This window comes from Pundamilia nyererei, unplaced genomic scaffold, assembly GCF_000239375.1.
Source record: "Pundamilia nyererei isolate P.nyererei 1_Seehausen unplaced genomic scaffold, PunNye1.0 scaffold00034, whole genome shotgun sequence".
NCBI lineage: Eukaryota > Metazoa > Chordata > Actinopteri > Cichliformes > Cichlidae > Pundamilia > Pundamilia nyererei.
In genome coordinates, this window is record NW_005187435.1 from 3075068 (window position 1) to 3091867 (window position 16800).

At 37.4% G+C, this 16800-nt stretch overlaps 2 protein-coding genes across 3 annotated transcripts in view; both read right to left on the reverse strand.

Moving 5' to 3' along the window:
- Nucleotides 1–9678, reverse strand: part of syt2b (synaptotagmin IIb) — a 29618-nt gene extending 19940 nt beyond the window's left edge. For both annotated transcript variants that reach the window (XM_005729765.1, XM_005729763.1), the window contains exon 1: nt 9360–9678. The gene's annotated coding sequence lies outside the window, so the exon portion shown is untranslated. The remainder of the gene's footprint in view (nt 1–9359) is intronic.
- Nucleotides 9679–13171: 3493 nt separating this feature from the next.
- Nucleotides 13172–16800, reverse strand: part of mybphb (myosin binding protein Hb) — a 13540-nt gene continuing 9911 nt past the window's right edge. The window contains exons 9-12 of the mRNA XM_005729766.2: nt 16008–16144; nt 14579–14765; nt 14396–14449; nt 13172–13703 (exon numbers count right to left, since the gene is read on the reverse strand). Of these exons, the coding sequence (XP_005729823.1) occupies nt 14418–14449; nt 14579–14765; nt 16008–16144 (356 nt within the window). The 3' untranslated portion in view covers nt 13172–13703; nt 14396–14417. The remainder of the gene's footprint in view (nt 13704–14395; nt 14450–14578; nt 14766–16007; nt 16145–16800) is intronic.

Genomic DNA, 16800 nt, shown 5'->3' on the forward strand with positions numbered 1-16800 from the left:
GAGCCCCGGCTTGGACAGTCTCGGTCGTTGTGTCCTTGGGCAAGACACTTCACCCGTTGCCTACTGGTGGTGGTCAGAGGGCCCAGTGGCGCCAGTGTCTGGCAGCCTCGCCTCTGTCTGTGCGCCCCAGGGTGGCAGTGGCTACAATGTAGCTAACCAGTGTGTGAATGGGTGGATGACTGGATATGTAAAGTGCTTTGGGGTCCTTAGGGACTAGTAAAGCGCTATATAAATACAGGCCATTTACACAGCCGTCACAACTCGTACAGACCCTGTTTATGACAGACATTTTGACTTTGACATATAGCATGAGAACAAGACTAGGTCTAACAATAACTCATTTACATTTTAAGGTCCCCTTGATTCATTCATGCTGATTTTTCCTCTGCTTCACATATAGGCAGCAGGTCCAGCTAACACCATGTTCTAACAAGAATAATAAAAGTTTGAGATACACACACAGAGAGATGTGGAAAACCTGACTATAATGTGATAAAGATTAAGCCCTGTTTCTCCATGCCAATGCAGAAGTGAGAATAGATTAGGAAGTGTAAGAGAAAATGAGTGGACTGTGAGTCTCTAGACTTTACTTACTGATTTTCTTACATATGGCAATGCAGGTCATGATAATCAAGCAAAGATGGCACAGAGTATATCAGTGTGTATTCCATCACTCCAGTGAAATCACTTGAGCTGATTTTACAAACTTTGCAGACAGAGAGAACAAGTAGAAGACCATCTGCAAAATACTTTAACATGTTTTCCCCTTTTTGGCTTGAACGTTCAAGTCATAGTATTTATTTGCAGTCAATAGATTGCAAACACAATTTCCTGGAAAGCAGCCATCATAAACATTATAAATTACACCTGTGCTTCATATACATATTTGACATTTGTGGAGGATCTAAGTACTTGGCATTTTCTAGCAGTACGATAAAATGTGGCACAAACAAAGGCAGATCCACACGTTTCTTGTGGATTTGGGGACACTGACAATGGAGGACTGAAAACAACACAAAGACTGTACCAATTTCTAGAATGGCTCTGTTTTGTTTTTATCTATGTACAAAGTTATCAGAACAGCACATTTTCACAGCAGGCATTTTCAGTTCTCATAACTATTAAGATTAATAATAACCACTTTCTTCAAATGTTCAAACTGTGATAGTGAAATTTTCATGATAAAGTGAGTGTACACTTTAACAGGACACAGAATCTGATATAGCTGAGAAAAATTCAGCCATGACTCATTTTATTATTTTTATTTTATTTTATTATGATTTCTTTTCTATTGGGGCTTTTAAAAATGTCTTGGGAGTCTTTCTGGTCACCCACTGGACAACAACTTTTTCAGCAGTGATTAATAAATGTCCACTTGTTTATTTTTGCTCTAATGAAAGAAATGTCGGCACAGTAAATTCAGCATGGGAGCAATTAAAACAAACAATATTGGATATGTGTGGTATAAAGGTGCTGAATGAGAGGACAGCTAATTGATCTCTGGGAAAAATGTGTGTGTCCTTTGACTTCTTCCCAAAGTGCACGGCAATATGTCTGTGAAGGTTCTCAGTCATCCAGGTCATCGTAGTCTAAGGAGCTTGGAAAAAGAAAAGCGTCTGGACTTCTTTGAGTTTAAAGTTTAACCTCCTAGGATCTGGCGTCCACATATGTGGACATCACATTTTTGGGATGTCTGGACCAAAACACTTATTTTTTCCTCTACAAGGGCCTGATATACGTTTACAAGGGCATTATACTGCCACTGTTCTATCAAAATTTAAAATGAATGTCCTCATATGTGGATCTAATTTTTCTCAGAAACAAAAATTTGGTAAAAAAAAAAACAAATCTGGCAATTCTTTGTTTTTAAATTCATCAGGTCGCAATCAACCAAAATAGCAAAGAAAAATTAAAAATGCATACCATGAAAGAGTCTTAGGAGGTTAAAGAAGTCCAGACGCTTTTCTTTTTCTACGCTCCTTAGACTACAATGACCTGGATGACTGAGAACCTTCACAGACATACGTGTCCTTTGAATGATTAAACAGCAACAGCCAAACAAAATCAAACTTCAAGTTTGGCTGTCCGGAATAAATAGAAGGCACATTTTATAATGCAGTATATTACCATCCACTTACAAGTGGAAAATAATTCTATTCACATGGGCAAAGCTAACAGAAGCTATTAACCACAAAGCATCTTTCCACTAAATTTCCCCTGTGTGCATCCATGTATATTAGCTTACAGGCAAACTACTGCAACTACCACGCCCACAGACTATTTCTCTGTGATGGGAAGTTATTGGGGGATAAAAGAAAAATGATAGGCAAAAAAAGGATTGCAGATCTTCAGTTGGGGGGCAATTTGTAAAGCCTTGTTATGGAAGTTTGTCTATTAAACATTTAAGTAATATACTTTTTTTTTTAGTTCTTTTGAGTTCCTTTCTTTTGTTTTGATGGTGTCCACTGTGAGTAGATAATGCATTATGATTGAAATTCTGACTGATAATACTTTTACAGACACTAATATGGTTAAGGTCAGTAAAGGTGTCAATAAACCCACTATCTCCATTTTTTACCTGACATGTTTTACCTGAACTTTAAGCATATATTGAACTGTAAATATGAATAAAATAAAATAAAATAAAAAAACAACTCTGTGACAATATAAAAGGGGTCACTGAAAAGCCTTTTCACATTTCACAGACTTTGAAAATTATCACCAGAGTCTGCAGCATTTCTTTTCTTAACTTTCTGCAACTTTTTCTCTTCTTTCACCACTTTTACAGCATTGTTACAGCTGCAACAGGAAGCCGTTTTCAGTTCAAAAGTAAGAATATAAATAAATAATGGAAAAACTGGTGGTGACAAATGCTACGTGGCAAATGATAAAGAATGCCCCAGTAAAGATCCAAATTAAATGATCTAAATTTAACATCTCTCCATTATACCCAGTGGGGGACAATAAATAGAAGACTTAAAGTACAGAGTATTGCTGTATCTACAATTAATGTCCTAGTTATAATGAAATGTAATCATTTGTAAGTTTAAGCCATTTAAAGAAAATATAGATTATTTTCTTTAAAGAAGTTAGAAAACAAGGAAGCTACATGATACAGATTGCAGAGTAGAGTTTAATGGGTTTCAGGAGCATATTTCAACTCAGTTGATAGGTTTATATAGAAGTTAGTTTTTATATATCAGATAAGTCAGGTGGATAGTATTTCTACTGTTATAGTTATTTTTGTCTTTGATGATATTCTGGAAATTTTATAAAGCTCATAGCAGCAAGTTTTGCACTCAGTTGCTTGTTTGTATGTTTTTTCATTCAAAAAATAGTCTCACACCTAAAAGTGACAACATCCCAACACTCTTCTTTGTGCAAGCCAATATAAAACTGGTATTAATCAAGTATAGTACAAATATTGACAACGTGGTCATAATCTGTAGCCTTGCTGGCCATATTCTCTGGTCTGTGTTTTAGATCCTTTTCAACACATCTGTCTTTATCTGCTTTTTTTGGGAATTTTAAGTCAGGTACAGCTAACAACATAGTACCAGATCACAGCTGAGCCGCCCTCCAGCTGGTCCAGTGTGAAACCAACCATAGAGGGCCTGCGTGTAATCTTGTGGAGAAATTAAAATCATAGTTGAATGTTTTCTGTTGGTGTGGTCGCCCTTATGTAACTTTTCATTGTGTTAAAGAAAACAATGAAGGAGACTGTTACAGAAAAAGTTTGTATTAGCATCTACATTGTAAACATTTTCTAAACTCAACTGGGTCATTTTGGTGTCTTTAACTGGAACAAATATTGAGTGGAAACAGAAAGTCAAAAATAAAAGTCCATGGACATGGTTGAATACAAGACAGGACTCGTGTGTTTTAGATGGAAGTCCGGCCCATCTAAGACTGGATCTGTAAGTTCTCATTGCTTAAGTGCCATGCACAAAGATTCAGTGTGTACATAAGGAAAACTGAGACCATCATCACAACTAACAAGCACACAATCTCTAGCTCCAATTGTTTGAGATTTAAGATTGTTTAAGCTGGATCAAATGCTGCACTTTACGCTAGTACATATAGGCTGTGAATAGAAGGGAGGAGGGGCACGTCATTTAGAGACTAAGAAAGAAGGAAAAAGAGAGACAATACACCACACCACCACCAGTGAAGGATGAGTTGTCCAAATGCATAGATCTGGGACAACAAGACAAATCAGTGCTGAGTAAAGAGAAGCCAGGAGGAGCACTAGTTCAGTAAGCAGCTAATTATATGATCCATCTGACTTCTCTACATTTCCTCTAGCCTCAAAACCATTTTACATCAGATTTCATTGTAGACTCTCGCTAATTAAACAAAGAGCAATAATTTCCCCACTTATTCTTCCTCAAAAACATACATAACAGAGCTTCCATTTTTGCAGGACGATATTTACAGGATATATAAGTCTGCTAAAATCTAAAAGATCTGACTATCTTTAAAGACCATCATATATCAATCTTAACATCCCCCATTTTCTGCTCCACCAAATTTCCAGATCTGTCAAGGGTTTGATGCTGAGAGAGGATAAGACAAACTGGCATCATTAAAAAAAATTCTCATCAGCAAATCCTCACAAACAGGTCTGCACTCTGCCTCAATATGTGGAAAGACATGAGGATCATTTTTATTGTTCTGTTTTTTTCGCATGATCAGATATTTGGTGTAATAGATGTATTAGAGGTAATGCTCCAGCAATGCTCCAGACTTTTGCATCTGGCCAGTGTAAGACTGAATGACCAGCAGACCATAGTAAATGCAGTAAAAATAATAAATATCTTGTTTGACAAAAGGATGCCCTGCTGTGAGCTACTTTTTTGCATTCCTTGCAGTATTCCACATTGTTACTGCATCGATTGGCTTAGCTTGATTTGAGCGCCTAAACTGACCACAAGAAGCTGATGTATTCTTGACTGTGTTGCCAGCGGACTGAAAGCAGTTCAAGCAAAAGAAGTCAGATTCAGTATTGGCGCTGTGTATTGACACACAGAACAGATCCTTACAGACCAGTCATTCGCCTATTATCCCTGAGCAGTTATCTGTTAAACTGATGGAATTCAACTGGAAATATACTCCAGCACCAGCAAAGACACTAATTCAGCAGCTTTCACAGCAAAACTACAGCAACAACATTCCTCTCATTCCTCTTAAATGCTGTGAAAATGCTGCCTATCAACGTGAAAAAAATCATCAAATGTCATGCTGTGACATGGCACTCTTTATATTCACTGTACCAGTAAATGGTCCATGTGCACACACACACACAAACGTTGCTATCTGTAAATGAAAAACATCATTCTGAGTGTGCTTCATGTACACTGATGCACCTGACAGGCTGTGAATGAGGATATAGGTTGACAGGAGGGGGATTATAGACTGCAGAACAGCCTCCCATTTCATGAACCATCAAGCAGCAGAAGTGCCCCAGGCATGCAAACCTGGAAATGTAATGTGGAAACTCAGAGTATCAGGAGCTGACTACAAACAACTGTCTATAATCAGGAATACAATATTAGTGATATTCTGGTTTAGGTAATTTCACTTTTACTCAGTCATTAGGTTGCTATGGCATGCAGCAAAATACGGTTTGTTTGGTTTATTTGGTTATAGACCAGTAGGGTCATTCGAATAAAAAAAATTAATTAAAAAACGTGCAAATTTAAAACCATATTATTTTAATATTTTAATATATTTAATTAAGGATATTTTAATTCCCCTACAACCTCCCACTGTATGATAATTGTAATTCCATGTGGAGTTGTGTCTTATAAAGAGTCCTCTGAATTAAGAGATAAGGCAGAAATATAGAAGCATGTTTTAAGATTCCACAACCTTTCTCTAATGGAGCTCCAGTTAGGATACAGCAAAATTAAGATCATGTTAAACTATTCTAAAAAAGAAAAAATTCTGTTCCAGTTATATTCAGACAGGCTATATTTTTTTTAATGCTGCAGCTTTTTAATTATTTTTTTTCTTTCATGTTCGTTATTATTAGCATAATAAAAACATTTAAAAATGAATAAAGCATGAAGCAATTTTTAAAACCATTTACCAACCTATAGAAAATTTCTATTTTGTTTGGACAATTAATGCTACTCCTTAACTGAGTCTGGTTGATAAGTTTCCATTGGTGCAGACCTGCTCTTGGAGTGCTTCATATCACACTTTAATTTGAGGCTATTTGGCCTGAAAAGCACTTAATGTGGTGGAGGAAGAGTGTGTACGGGTAAGAGTGGAAATGGGCCAATAAAACTATGTTAACAGCAGCTGGGAACTTAATGCTAACATCAGCATACTGACATGAAAAAGTCATGGCATTACTTTTAGCTATCATATATTTATTTATTGCAAATCACTTAGTCTACGAACTGCAAAGACAAAATTTATCAGAAATGTTCATAATTACATGGTTAGCATCCCATTTGCTATCAGCATTAAAATGTGAGACAAGGCCTCAAAGGAAACCATCAGTAGGATAGTTGCGTTCTAATATTTGGTGGATTTATAGTAATTAGTCACAAAGTAAATTTTGGACAGTGTAGATCTTTTCCTCATGATGGTGCCAACTTGAATGCCATAGTAATCCAATAACTGAGGACAAACATTTCATACTAATCTGCAAAGTTGGAGCCCATGTGATACTCTGGGAAAAATTAAAACAATAACCAACATTGTTGTGATACATGTTATTGGGAACAACAAATGCCAGTGGGCTACCTCATTTTGTGTGAAATTATGATAAATTCTGTAAGACTGATTTGATATTCAAACAAAAAACAGATCAAAACACTGTCACTAGGAAATCACACTGAACACTTAACCATTTAATAGATACGTTACGTCCGTCAAATTACAACTGGACACCCCCCCAGTGAAATGCCATACTGATTTCATCACAACACACCGAGTCCTTGTGTGTCCTCTTTGTATGCAGCTTCTTTGCAACTTCAGCAACAAAAACTGTGCAGTGCAAAACAATACACACTGATGTTATCCTCTTCTTCTCATAGTCCAAAGATTCTTTAGACATTTTAGAAATGACTCAACTGATGTAGTTGAACCATTTTTTTAATGTGTCGTACAACTTTGGAGTCTTGTTGTTCATCTCAAAATCTGTCACTCTTTTTTGATTAGTCACCATAGCAACTTGATCTGGACCATCTTAAAGTCCTACAGATGAGATGTATAAAATATATGAGAAAGCAAATAAATCAACATTTAGTCATTTGTGTTTATTTAAAAGAAGATGAAGGAGAACTCTAGACTCTGTTAGGCCACAGTACTGATATATATGCATCCATGATATATGAAGATAGAGCTTTTAACTGGCATAGCTGATATTTGATAACTGGTAAATGAAATCATTGACCATCTTCCAGTTTTTATAGTTTATGATAAGAACTGTACAATTAATAAACTGAACAGAAAAAATAACAATGCAGGTGTGTAAGAGATAAATGTCTAAATGCTTTTAAAACAATGGAATGACAGAGCTGGGTGGAAATAAGATGAGAATAGAAAAAAAATGACATGTGATGTCAGTGGTGCATATAAATGTAATGTCCATGGATAACAAAGGGTCTACAAAATACACCTTAAAAGCATCATGCAATTTGAATAAAACTAAAATAATGTTATTATGATTATGAAAGCAGAAATATGCATGTGCAGATTTAAATCAATGGAGTTGATATTGAAAGAGTAAATTAAAAACAGACTTCTTGGGATGAAAAGTTACAAGATTTAGTTTTCCAGGTTTATTCAGATTTTGCAATCAGCATTGATGTGTGGCTGTAAAGTCATAAAGTTGCAAAAACTATATGTGAGTATATTTTTATTTTACATGGTGTATAAATTCTGTGTAATCAGAAATATATTTAGTGTTGTTATTGAGGTTTCATTAAGGAAACTGGATAAAAAGTAATGCATATTTTATTGAGAATGCTTAGGATTAAACAAGAGTACACGTCTTCCACTGCTTTTAAGATATGTACAGTTAATCAGCAAATGTTAATGTGACATTTTGCTTGATTTTGTTTCATGCAGCTTTCGGTATACTGTTTACATGTTTTTAAAAAATCACCAAACAAAAAACAAGATGTTACTCTGTTAAGCATCTATTGCAGCACAAAATGCGCCATATGTATGCAGCTGCTAACATATTGCACCTGCACATGCACTGATTCATCTCTGCTAATGCATAAAGAAAATCCTCATTTGGCACACACTCTGAGGAGTGTTCCTGTCATGTACTCATAATATCCCTGGGGAGTAAAGAGACTACAGCATCACCTGACCTGTTCACACCTTTGCATCATAATCAGCCCAGGAACAAACGATGCAAAAGAGAGTATCCCCCTCTTCTGCAGCAAAACGTGAGTCACTTTTAATTGATTAGAAACTAAAAAAGAAAACAGAAAAAACAGATATTGGAGATGAGATATGGGGCTTAACATGAAGAATGTGCCTCCCAACTCAGTATCCATCAGAGGCTGTAATGCAGAGAGCTTTACCTTCAATCACCTTCAGCCAAGCAAATCTAATCTTTTTTAAAGAAAAGGCTGCAATGGAGTACTTAAATTCACCAATCTAAGTACTAATAAGATGACTCAGATTCATTTGAAACACTGAGCTCTGCAGACTCTATGTGGGCCCTTCACTCTTGCTGGCTCAGCAAATTTGACTTTGCACACACTCCCAGTGTATCTTTACTGTATAACATTAAACTGAGTACCATCATCCCTATAGAGCATTCGCACACTAAAACAAACCAATAAAATAACAGAAACAAAAACAAAACAGTGAGAAAATGAAAAAAATGAAACAAATGAAAATCTGTTACATATACCAATTTAATGTTTGTGCACTAAAAATCAATCGTCGCTCACTGTTAATCAGTTTATAATCATCTTTGTCATAATCAGCCAATGAAAGTCAATTAATATTTGTTTAACAGTGAAATAAAATTCAGTTCTCAAGTTCTATCTCACTCATACGTGCTTTGTTTATTATGTAACATTATACTGCAGCGCTACATGATGCTACGCACCAGTCATTAAGGGACTTACTGGCATGCTTTAAAAGTTCCACTATAGCAGATTCTCTAATACGAGACCCTGCATTAAAAGGAGAAGTGCTAAGACTGTCTGCTCTAATTACCCCTGAGCCATTTATTCTCTCTTTTTCTCTGTGCAGGGCTTTTTTTTTTCTACATTCATCCAGGATGTGTGTAATGAGGCTAGGTGCCTCTGTGACAACTTGCCACACAGCAAAAGAACCAGTAACAGAATGCTTGGACATAGAGGGAAAATGCAGCTTACCTTGCAGAGAGATGTCTCCTAACCAAGGAGAGTGGAAAACAGGGTCAGATATGTTCTTAAAGAGATGAGAGAAGTCTTAATAGTCTGCCCTTTGACTCATCCCACCCTTGAAATACATTGCAAAAAAAGAAAAAAAAGTAGTAGCAGGTCCCAGTGTCACCTGGGGAGGTTTCTGTCCTAGAAGTCACACATAAACGAGACTCAGTTTGTTGCTAATGCGTGCTCAGATCGGGCAGGGAGGAGAGGATACACTCATTAACATTGTTCTAACACAGTGAAATAAGCACAAGCATCAGAGCCGGTGCAGGTCCACTGCTGTATTTCCCGGCACTGCATGCTCATTGGCTAAGGAGCAACTCAATAAAACCTCTCCTCGTCATCAGTTGGATAGGGAGGGGTCTAGATTTTCTTTGGCACACTAATAGCTGTGCTCCTCCTCTTTTCTTCCTCACTCTATCACTTTTTCCCTCAGTACAAGCAGACAGGGACTGCTGAGCTTTGAGAATTAGACGCAGGAGGAAAACCAGAAAGGGGGGGACAAAGAGAGGAGCAGGAGGGAGTATAAAAACAGGGGGATCGATGAGTGATGAAAAGAAGGGTGAACGTGGAAACCAGCAGTCTGCAGTGCCTCTCAAAACAGAGCTCGATTTAAGGTGCTGTACCTCCCTGCTGCAGGAACTGTATGGGGACCTGAGTGCAGTGAGGTGTGAGCGGAGAGGATAGAGGAAAAGGGGGAGGAGGTGAAAGGGAGAGAGAGGATGGGAGAGGGGGAGTGACTTGGGCTGTTTTTGCTGCAGTATAGAGGCAAGCAGAACACAGATGGGAAGTTTGTTGTTTTTTTTCTGAAGCAGTTAATGTGAAGCAGAAATGGCAAAGTAGTTCACCCACTCTACAGAAGCACCCAACATGTAACTGGTAAATAATTTAGAAAGTAGGATGAGACACATAACTGTGTCATTCACATGGGAGATAGTATTCAACAACAAAAAGTGCAAAGGTCAGTGAGTCAAGGTGATATATGTAGAGCTTTAATGCAGCAGGATGCCAGCAGAGAAATGTCTAGTTTGGTTTGACAGCATATTACTGTATACTTGTCTACTGGCCATCTCTTTAAGGTTTTGTGATATACCATAAGCTTTAAGACGGCTGTTTTTTTGTTTTTCTTTTCTTTTTTTTACTTTTCACATATCTATTTAGTATCTTGGTTTTAAAATAATGAAACTGACTAAATGAAATCTCATTCTGCCATCTTAATTTGAAACATGGTAGCTGGACAGCCTTCCTCTGCAGTTTCCTCCAGAAAAATCCATGTACTGTGTGGTCGGGGAGAAGCATAAAAATACACAATTTCCAGAGGCACCAATTTCCCCAAACAGTACCTGTAAATGTTTAAAAGAAATGAGGAGGAATGTGTTTGTTTGCGCATAACAGTATCCACTTCTCATTCCTCCTTAACAGCCTAAATCTTTGGCAAATGAAAAGTGTGCTCAGACAGTCTATCCAGCTGATTTACTGGTGCAACATTTGTTAATGAAAAGCAACGACAGGACACTGTTGTGACGGCCAGTTTCACCATTACGCTTATTAAACCTTCTGGGACCATAGCCAAAACTCTGCAGCAAATGGCAGTCAGGCTACCCTTCAAGAGCGACGCACCATTTCGTTGCCTTTGGCGTTACCCTTGACATCCTGTAGCAGTGACCGGGCAGTGCTCGGCGCATTACCCACAATTAGAGCAACACCGCAAGATGTGTCACAGATGCTGCATCACTGAAGCATCCAGGTTTTTTTATGAACTTTACATTCTGCTGTGCTGATTTGCTCCTATTCTTGATCAGAGGGGAGGATGATGGAGAAAAAAAAGTTTTGATAGAATCCAATTATTCAGCCAGAAGATATTTGGTGATTGCCTCCTGCTGAACGTTATAGCAATAAATTGGAATAGATGAAAGGGAGGCACAGTGGTAATTCAACATGGAGATTAGAGGCAGAATATGTGCCTGAAGCAGCTGTGAAGGTCTGGTTTCATAAAGGTGAAGCAGGGAGTCTAATGAGGCTCACATATAAAATGAAGATGTAATAGTGAAACGAGACAAAGAATACAATGATGTTAGCTGCACTATGAGGATGAACAGCTGTGCTTTGAACCAAACGTCTCCCTGCTACCTTTCTACAGGTATCTTTGTAACCACACATTTTTGGTCTGCAGTTGCTGGCCTCACCAACATATCCAGTGCTTTTCCTTGTGGTTTCCCTCAATGCTCCCTCCACTCACTCAGAGTAACTGTTTGAGACAGATGGCTGCTGTCCACGGATCTCTTTCTTCTAGGGAGTTCTTTCTGCTATTTGGAATATATCCAAAAACTACATTAACAATTTTTTAACAGAATTTCTGGATATCTGCAGTATATATTTTTTGCCTTACAGCAATGTTTTGATCTCAAAGTAGAAAAAAACCCCGTAATCCTCACTCTACTATTAATATATTTTTTGGTGGATATAATATATTATTTAATGCATGTTTTTACACAGTCCATCTGTGATATAATGACGCCTTTCATTGGGAGCTGGAAACCTTTTCAGTGCAGGATCTAAATTAGACAGGAAGTCTCTTGCTCCATGACCCTATTGCGGCATGTCAGCATCCAGGGAACAGCTAGAAGTAGGCTTGAGACCCATTATGGCTCATAGCCCACAGGTTAAAGCTGCACTATGCAAATTAAGCAAGTACCTTAAAATGTCAGGAAACAGTGGAGCCTATCTATTTAAAGACATATAAATTACACTTGATTGTGTTGATCTTTGTTGACCTCTAAAAGTCATGTTTGCGGGTTTTATTGTGACTTATGAATATAGTTTTCATTTGACAGTCTATCCTTTTATTTCTAGTTCCTCTAGATGTCATTACTTAATTGAAGCACTAGAGGGCGCCACACTCAAATAATCTGAAAAAAGCTGCCTTTTCTTTTTTAGCTGGGTCACTCATTAAGATGTAGGTTTTGAACACTTTTCCCTTTTTTATTACTTTGCCACCAGAATAATTTTATTTATTCGTTCCTTTTTAAAAATTTTATATCAGTTGGCTACTGTGACTTAAAAGCACATTTTGCCAGCTGAGCTACTGATCCCTAAAATAACCCATGGGAGATGGAGCACTAGGGCTAATTTTGTCAGCCTGTGTGTGAACCCATGCGTCTCTGTAACCTGGATATCTCTGGCATCCTGCCTGGTACTGTATCACTATGCCAATGACTTCAAGATCAAATAGTTACAAGTTCAGTATTATACACTGGTATTATTATTATGGACGTTCTGGCATGCTGTAGTACTTTTGGGTCTGTAAGAGTCACATGAACAACACTGCTGTCTCCAGTTTCTTACTGGACTTCATCCAGAAGCCTCATATACTCAGTAGCAGTATTGACATTGAAAAGGAAAGGTATTAGATAAATGTGTGGATATGGAAAAAAATTATAAAGAAAATATGAATTTCAAAACTGAGTTTAAACCTGTATTTATCTTTCAGGTAGTATTGAATTTTAAAAACAGCATTTTTAAATGTGTTTGGCTTACCTAACCTGCTCAAAGACTTTGTGTACAATTACATGGAATCCATTATTTGTATTTGGAGCAACTGAATTCTTTATTTTTGCTCAAATTAGTAGCACACTTAATTAGTAAATAAAGTAAATCAGTACCAACAGGCCTAAAAAATGAAGTGTAACTATATTCTAAAACCCTCAGCAAGCATAGCTTGTTTTATCAACGTAAACAATTGCAATCTATATAAATATATAACACCATAAGTGTACTCCATGTATGATCCCTGCTTTATTTTTTCCCTCCATAGAGCTTTTACAGATTATCATAGCACAATATTAAGTTTTTATTTAAACTGCTGTACACAATAGAAGCCATTACATGGCAGTGGTTACAATTTACAGAAAACAATGTATTGAAAAAATAAAACCAGAAATTAAATAGTTTATTGGTATAAACTCATTGATGTTACATGTAGTTCTCCTACGAGGAACAGAAGATCCATCCTGCAAAATTCTTGGTGTTAGATGATAAAATAGGAAAAAACAGTGTCTGACAAATTCATAATTTAGTTACCATAGACTGTGTTGTTGGGGGAAAAGCTGATTGTGGGCAAGGATACGGACTTAAAAATGCAGTTGTAGCGATACTGATGATATTTAATATTTAATTGTAATTATTTTTTATCATAATTCATTGTTTATCATAATATTTGTTAGCGCTTGGCGATAGATCAGTCTACATCCATTAGGCAGTGTGGTCACCAGCCATATATACATGTTCTTCCAGGAATCCAGCACCTTCCTGCAGGGAAACAAAGACATTATTTAAACTACAAAAGTTGTTTTTTTTATCAGTGTGGATGACCATTTTAGAAACACTGTCAGGCACCTGAGACTGCAAAGGCCCCTTTCCTTCTGAGTCTAATTTGGGATTGGATCAGTTGAACAAATAGCAAAAACATATGCTAAGGAATAAATTAAGCTGCAAAAACAGCAGTGATTTGAAACAAAGCACACATAAATAATTTTCTTATATTTTTTTAATGTGTTGTACTGTTTAAGTGTTAAGAAGTGACCTACAAATAAAATGCTCCTGTAGGAAGCTACTGCAGCTACTTCTGCTGAGTTGATGAAATGTGATTAAGTCTCCAAACTGAGTGCATGGGGAGTCATTACAGTTTTAATTTATGGGTGCTACTGATTGGAGCATTTCAGTGGCAGTGGCCATGTTTTCCAAGTTTAGTTCTCTCCAAGTATGGACACCAAGTCATTTAGGCAGCTGGTGAAGACACACATAGATCAACCTATCCAATGGATCTTATTTAATTGCTTTGACACAAATGTCCAGCTACAACAGCACTACAATCAAAGCTAACCCCGAAATATTACCGTTCTGTTAAAAGTGTTGTGACAAAGTTGTATACTTGGTGTACTGATATTCTGAGAGCAAATAAAGTGTCAAAGTATAAAAAATAAATAAATCAGATTTCTCACCTGTGAGCGTCACGATGTCAGCTTATTTCTTGTCGGCATCTGCAATCACTGGCTCTGTATAACAAAGACACGTGATATTCAGGATACTGGGTACTGGCAAAGCAAGTCCTACAGCTAAAATAGAGTTTTTACACATATCCAAAAGACCTCGGATTTTAGTACAGCTTTAAGATCCCGACTTACGTTTGACCTCCAGCTTGCAGCTGACAGTTGCCTCTCCCAGATCATTCTTGGCTCTGCAGGAGTACACACCTCCATCAAAGTTGCCAGGCTTTCGGATCTCCAGGGAGCAGATACCCTGGACACAGATCTGCCTGAACTTGGGGTCATCTCCAATAATCATCTGGTTTTTCATCCACTCAATCTTGGGCTGTAGAAAAACCGATTCATACAGTATAACTGGATGTAAAGAGCAAAACACCTTGCAAAGACTATGAACAGAAGTATTGTTGACATATTTGTGACTTTGGGACTGAAGCAGAAACAACGTACACACACAGCTTGGGAGTTTAGTGGCATTAAAAGATAATAAATATCTGGTGGCCTCTTTGCATCGTATTGTGCTTAGTACCATTTATCCTACATCCTGTTGGTGACCTAGTGGATTGCAGACATGAAAGAAGAGGTAAAGGACTGAGACAGTGAGCTAATGAGCTAATGGGTGCAGCTTTCGTATGTTTAAGGAAGAAGGTGCCTATGGAACAGTCTAGCTAGCTTGCACCTCTGGTAAAATCAAATCTGCATGCACATTTAGACTTTAATATTTTAAAGACCAGAACTGTGTCGGAGGTTCTACATATGTAGCGATTATCTAAGCAAAGCAAACATTCTTCAACTTCTGTATTTTGTTAATAACAGGTAGTAGTAACAGGGACCTAATAATAAATGTGAATTACAGTGCTGAAGTATGATGAACCCGGGTGGACATTTGGGGTGTGGTTTTACATGAGATCAGCACTTCGAAGATTCTTACCTAGTTATTATCCTTTTAGCATTACTTGCGATTATTGTGATGTTTCTTTCTTTCTGTAAGAGTCTGTATGAAGAATTTAATAGAAGGGTACGTCCCCACACTTTTATATGGCGATAATTTGCAAACAAAACTGCAACCAGAAAGTAGCCAATAAAATAGCTTTCATACCTGTCTGTAGTAGATATTTGGATTGAGGTGTTGACATAGAGCATTTTTATTTCGCTTGTCCTTTTAAAATGTGATATTTAGTGGGAGAAGAAAAACGTATTAAAAAGTATTTAAGCAAGCAGAGGAGACTGATCACTGATGTTCACTCTCCACCTCACAGTATAAAGCACCTTAAGACAGCGGTCACTGTGAACTTTTGATATTAGTATTATGAATATATGAACTGAATTAGAGAATTACAAGAATGTAAATACAATTCACGTGGATTCATCAAGCAAGTTTTATAAAAAAAAAGCTTCAATTGATCTCTGTGATCTATCTTACAAGCAGTAACTTGGTCCATCAAGTTAATGACTGTAGACTGAACTGAAACTAAAAAGCACACTACTGTTGTCTTGAGACCAACAAGAGCTTACAATTGGTGCTGTTGAAGTGCTAATAGAGTGCAAATAGAGAGAGATGTTACTATACTTTTGGGGATCCCCTGACGGAGCAGAGCAGCTTGGTGCTATAGCCAACAGTAGTGGCCCGGTCAGCCAGGGATGTGGTAAACTTGGGTGCCTCACTGAAGTCACGTTCCTTGTAGTCAGGAGGCTTGTAGTCAATGCCTGAAAATAGAGGAAAACACAAAATATGTAGAATGAAAAAAATTTGAAACATGAATTGCAGCCATGGCCTTTTCTATACATCCCCTCACATAGGTGATGGAGAACAAAACTGTCTGATGCAGTCATATCGCACATCAAATGGTTTCTAACCTGTTTCTGAGTGAAAAGTCAGTGTGATGTCTGACTGTCCGCTCATAAGAAAAATAGAGGTAATTAATTATCCAGTGAAATGTCAGAAAAACAATTTGCTGTTGTGTATATTGCGTTGTGCATCACACTTTATCCAGGGATCACATAACAGATGTGTTTCTATTAGTGGAAACACATCTAATGTGGGCTGTCTCCTGTTTTGTGCCACATGTGAGAAAAAACAAATCCTGACCAGGTTGTCCGGGGAAAGAAATGTGACTAACGGGGTCAAAAGCCATTTTAAGTCATACAAATTTTTAGCAAGCTAAATCGATTTTGTTTTTTAGTTTTTATTGTAAAACAAATCAAAATGTTCATTTCTGGCTCCAGAACTGTCCTTTATAGAAATGCAAAAATTGTCAAAGTGCCACTGCAACCCCCTCTGGCCTCTGCTCCATAGCTGCGGGGTGACCTCTCCTTTGGGGCTCTACTCAGCTCTTCCCAGGAGGGTGGCACGGTTCCCCCCC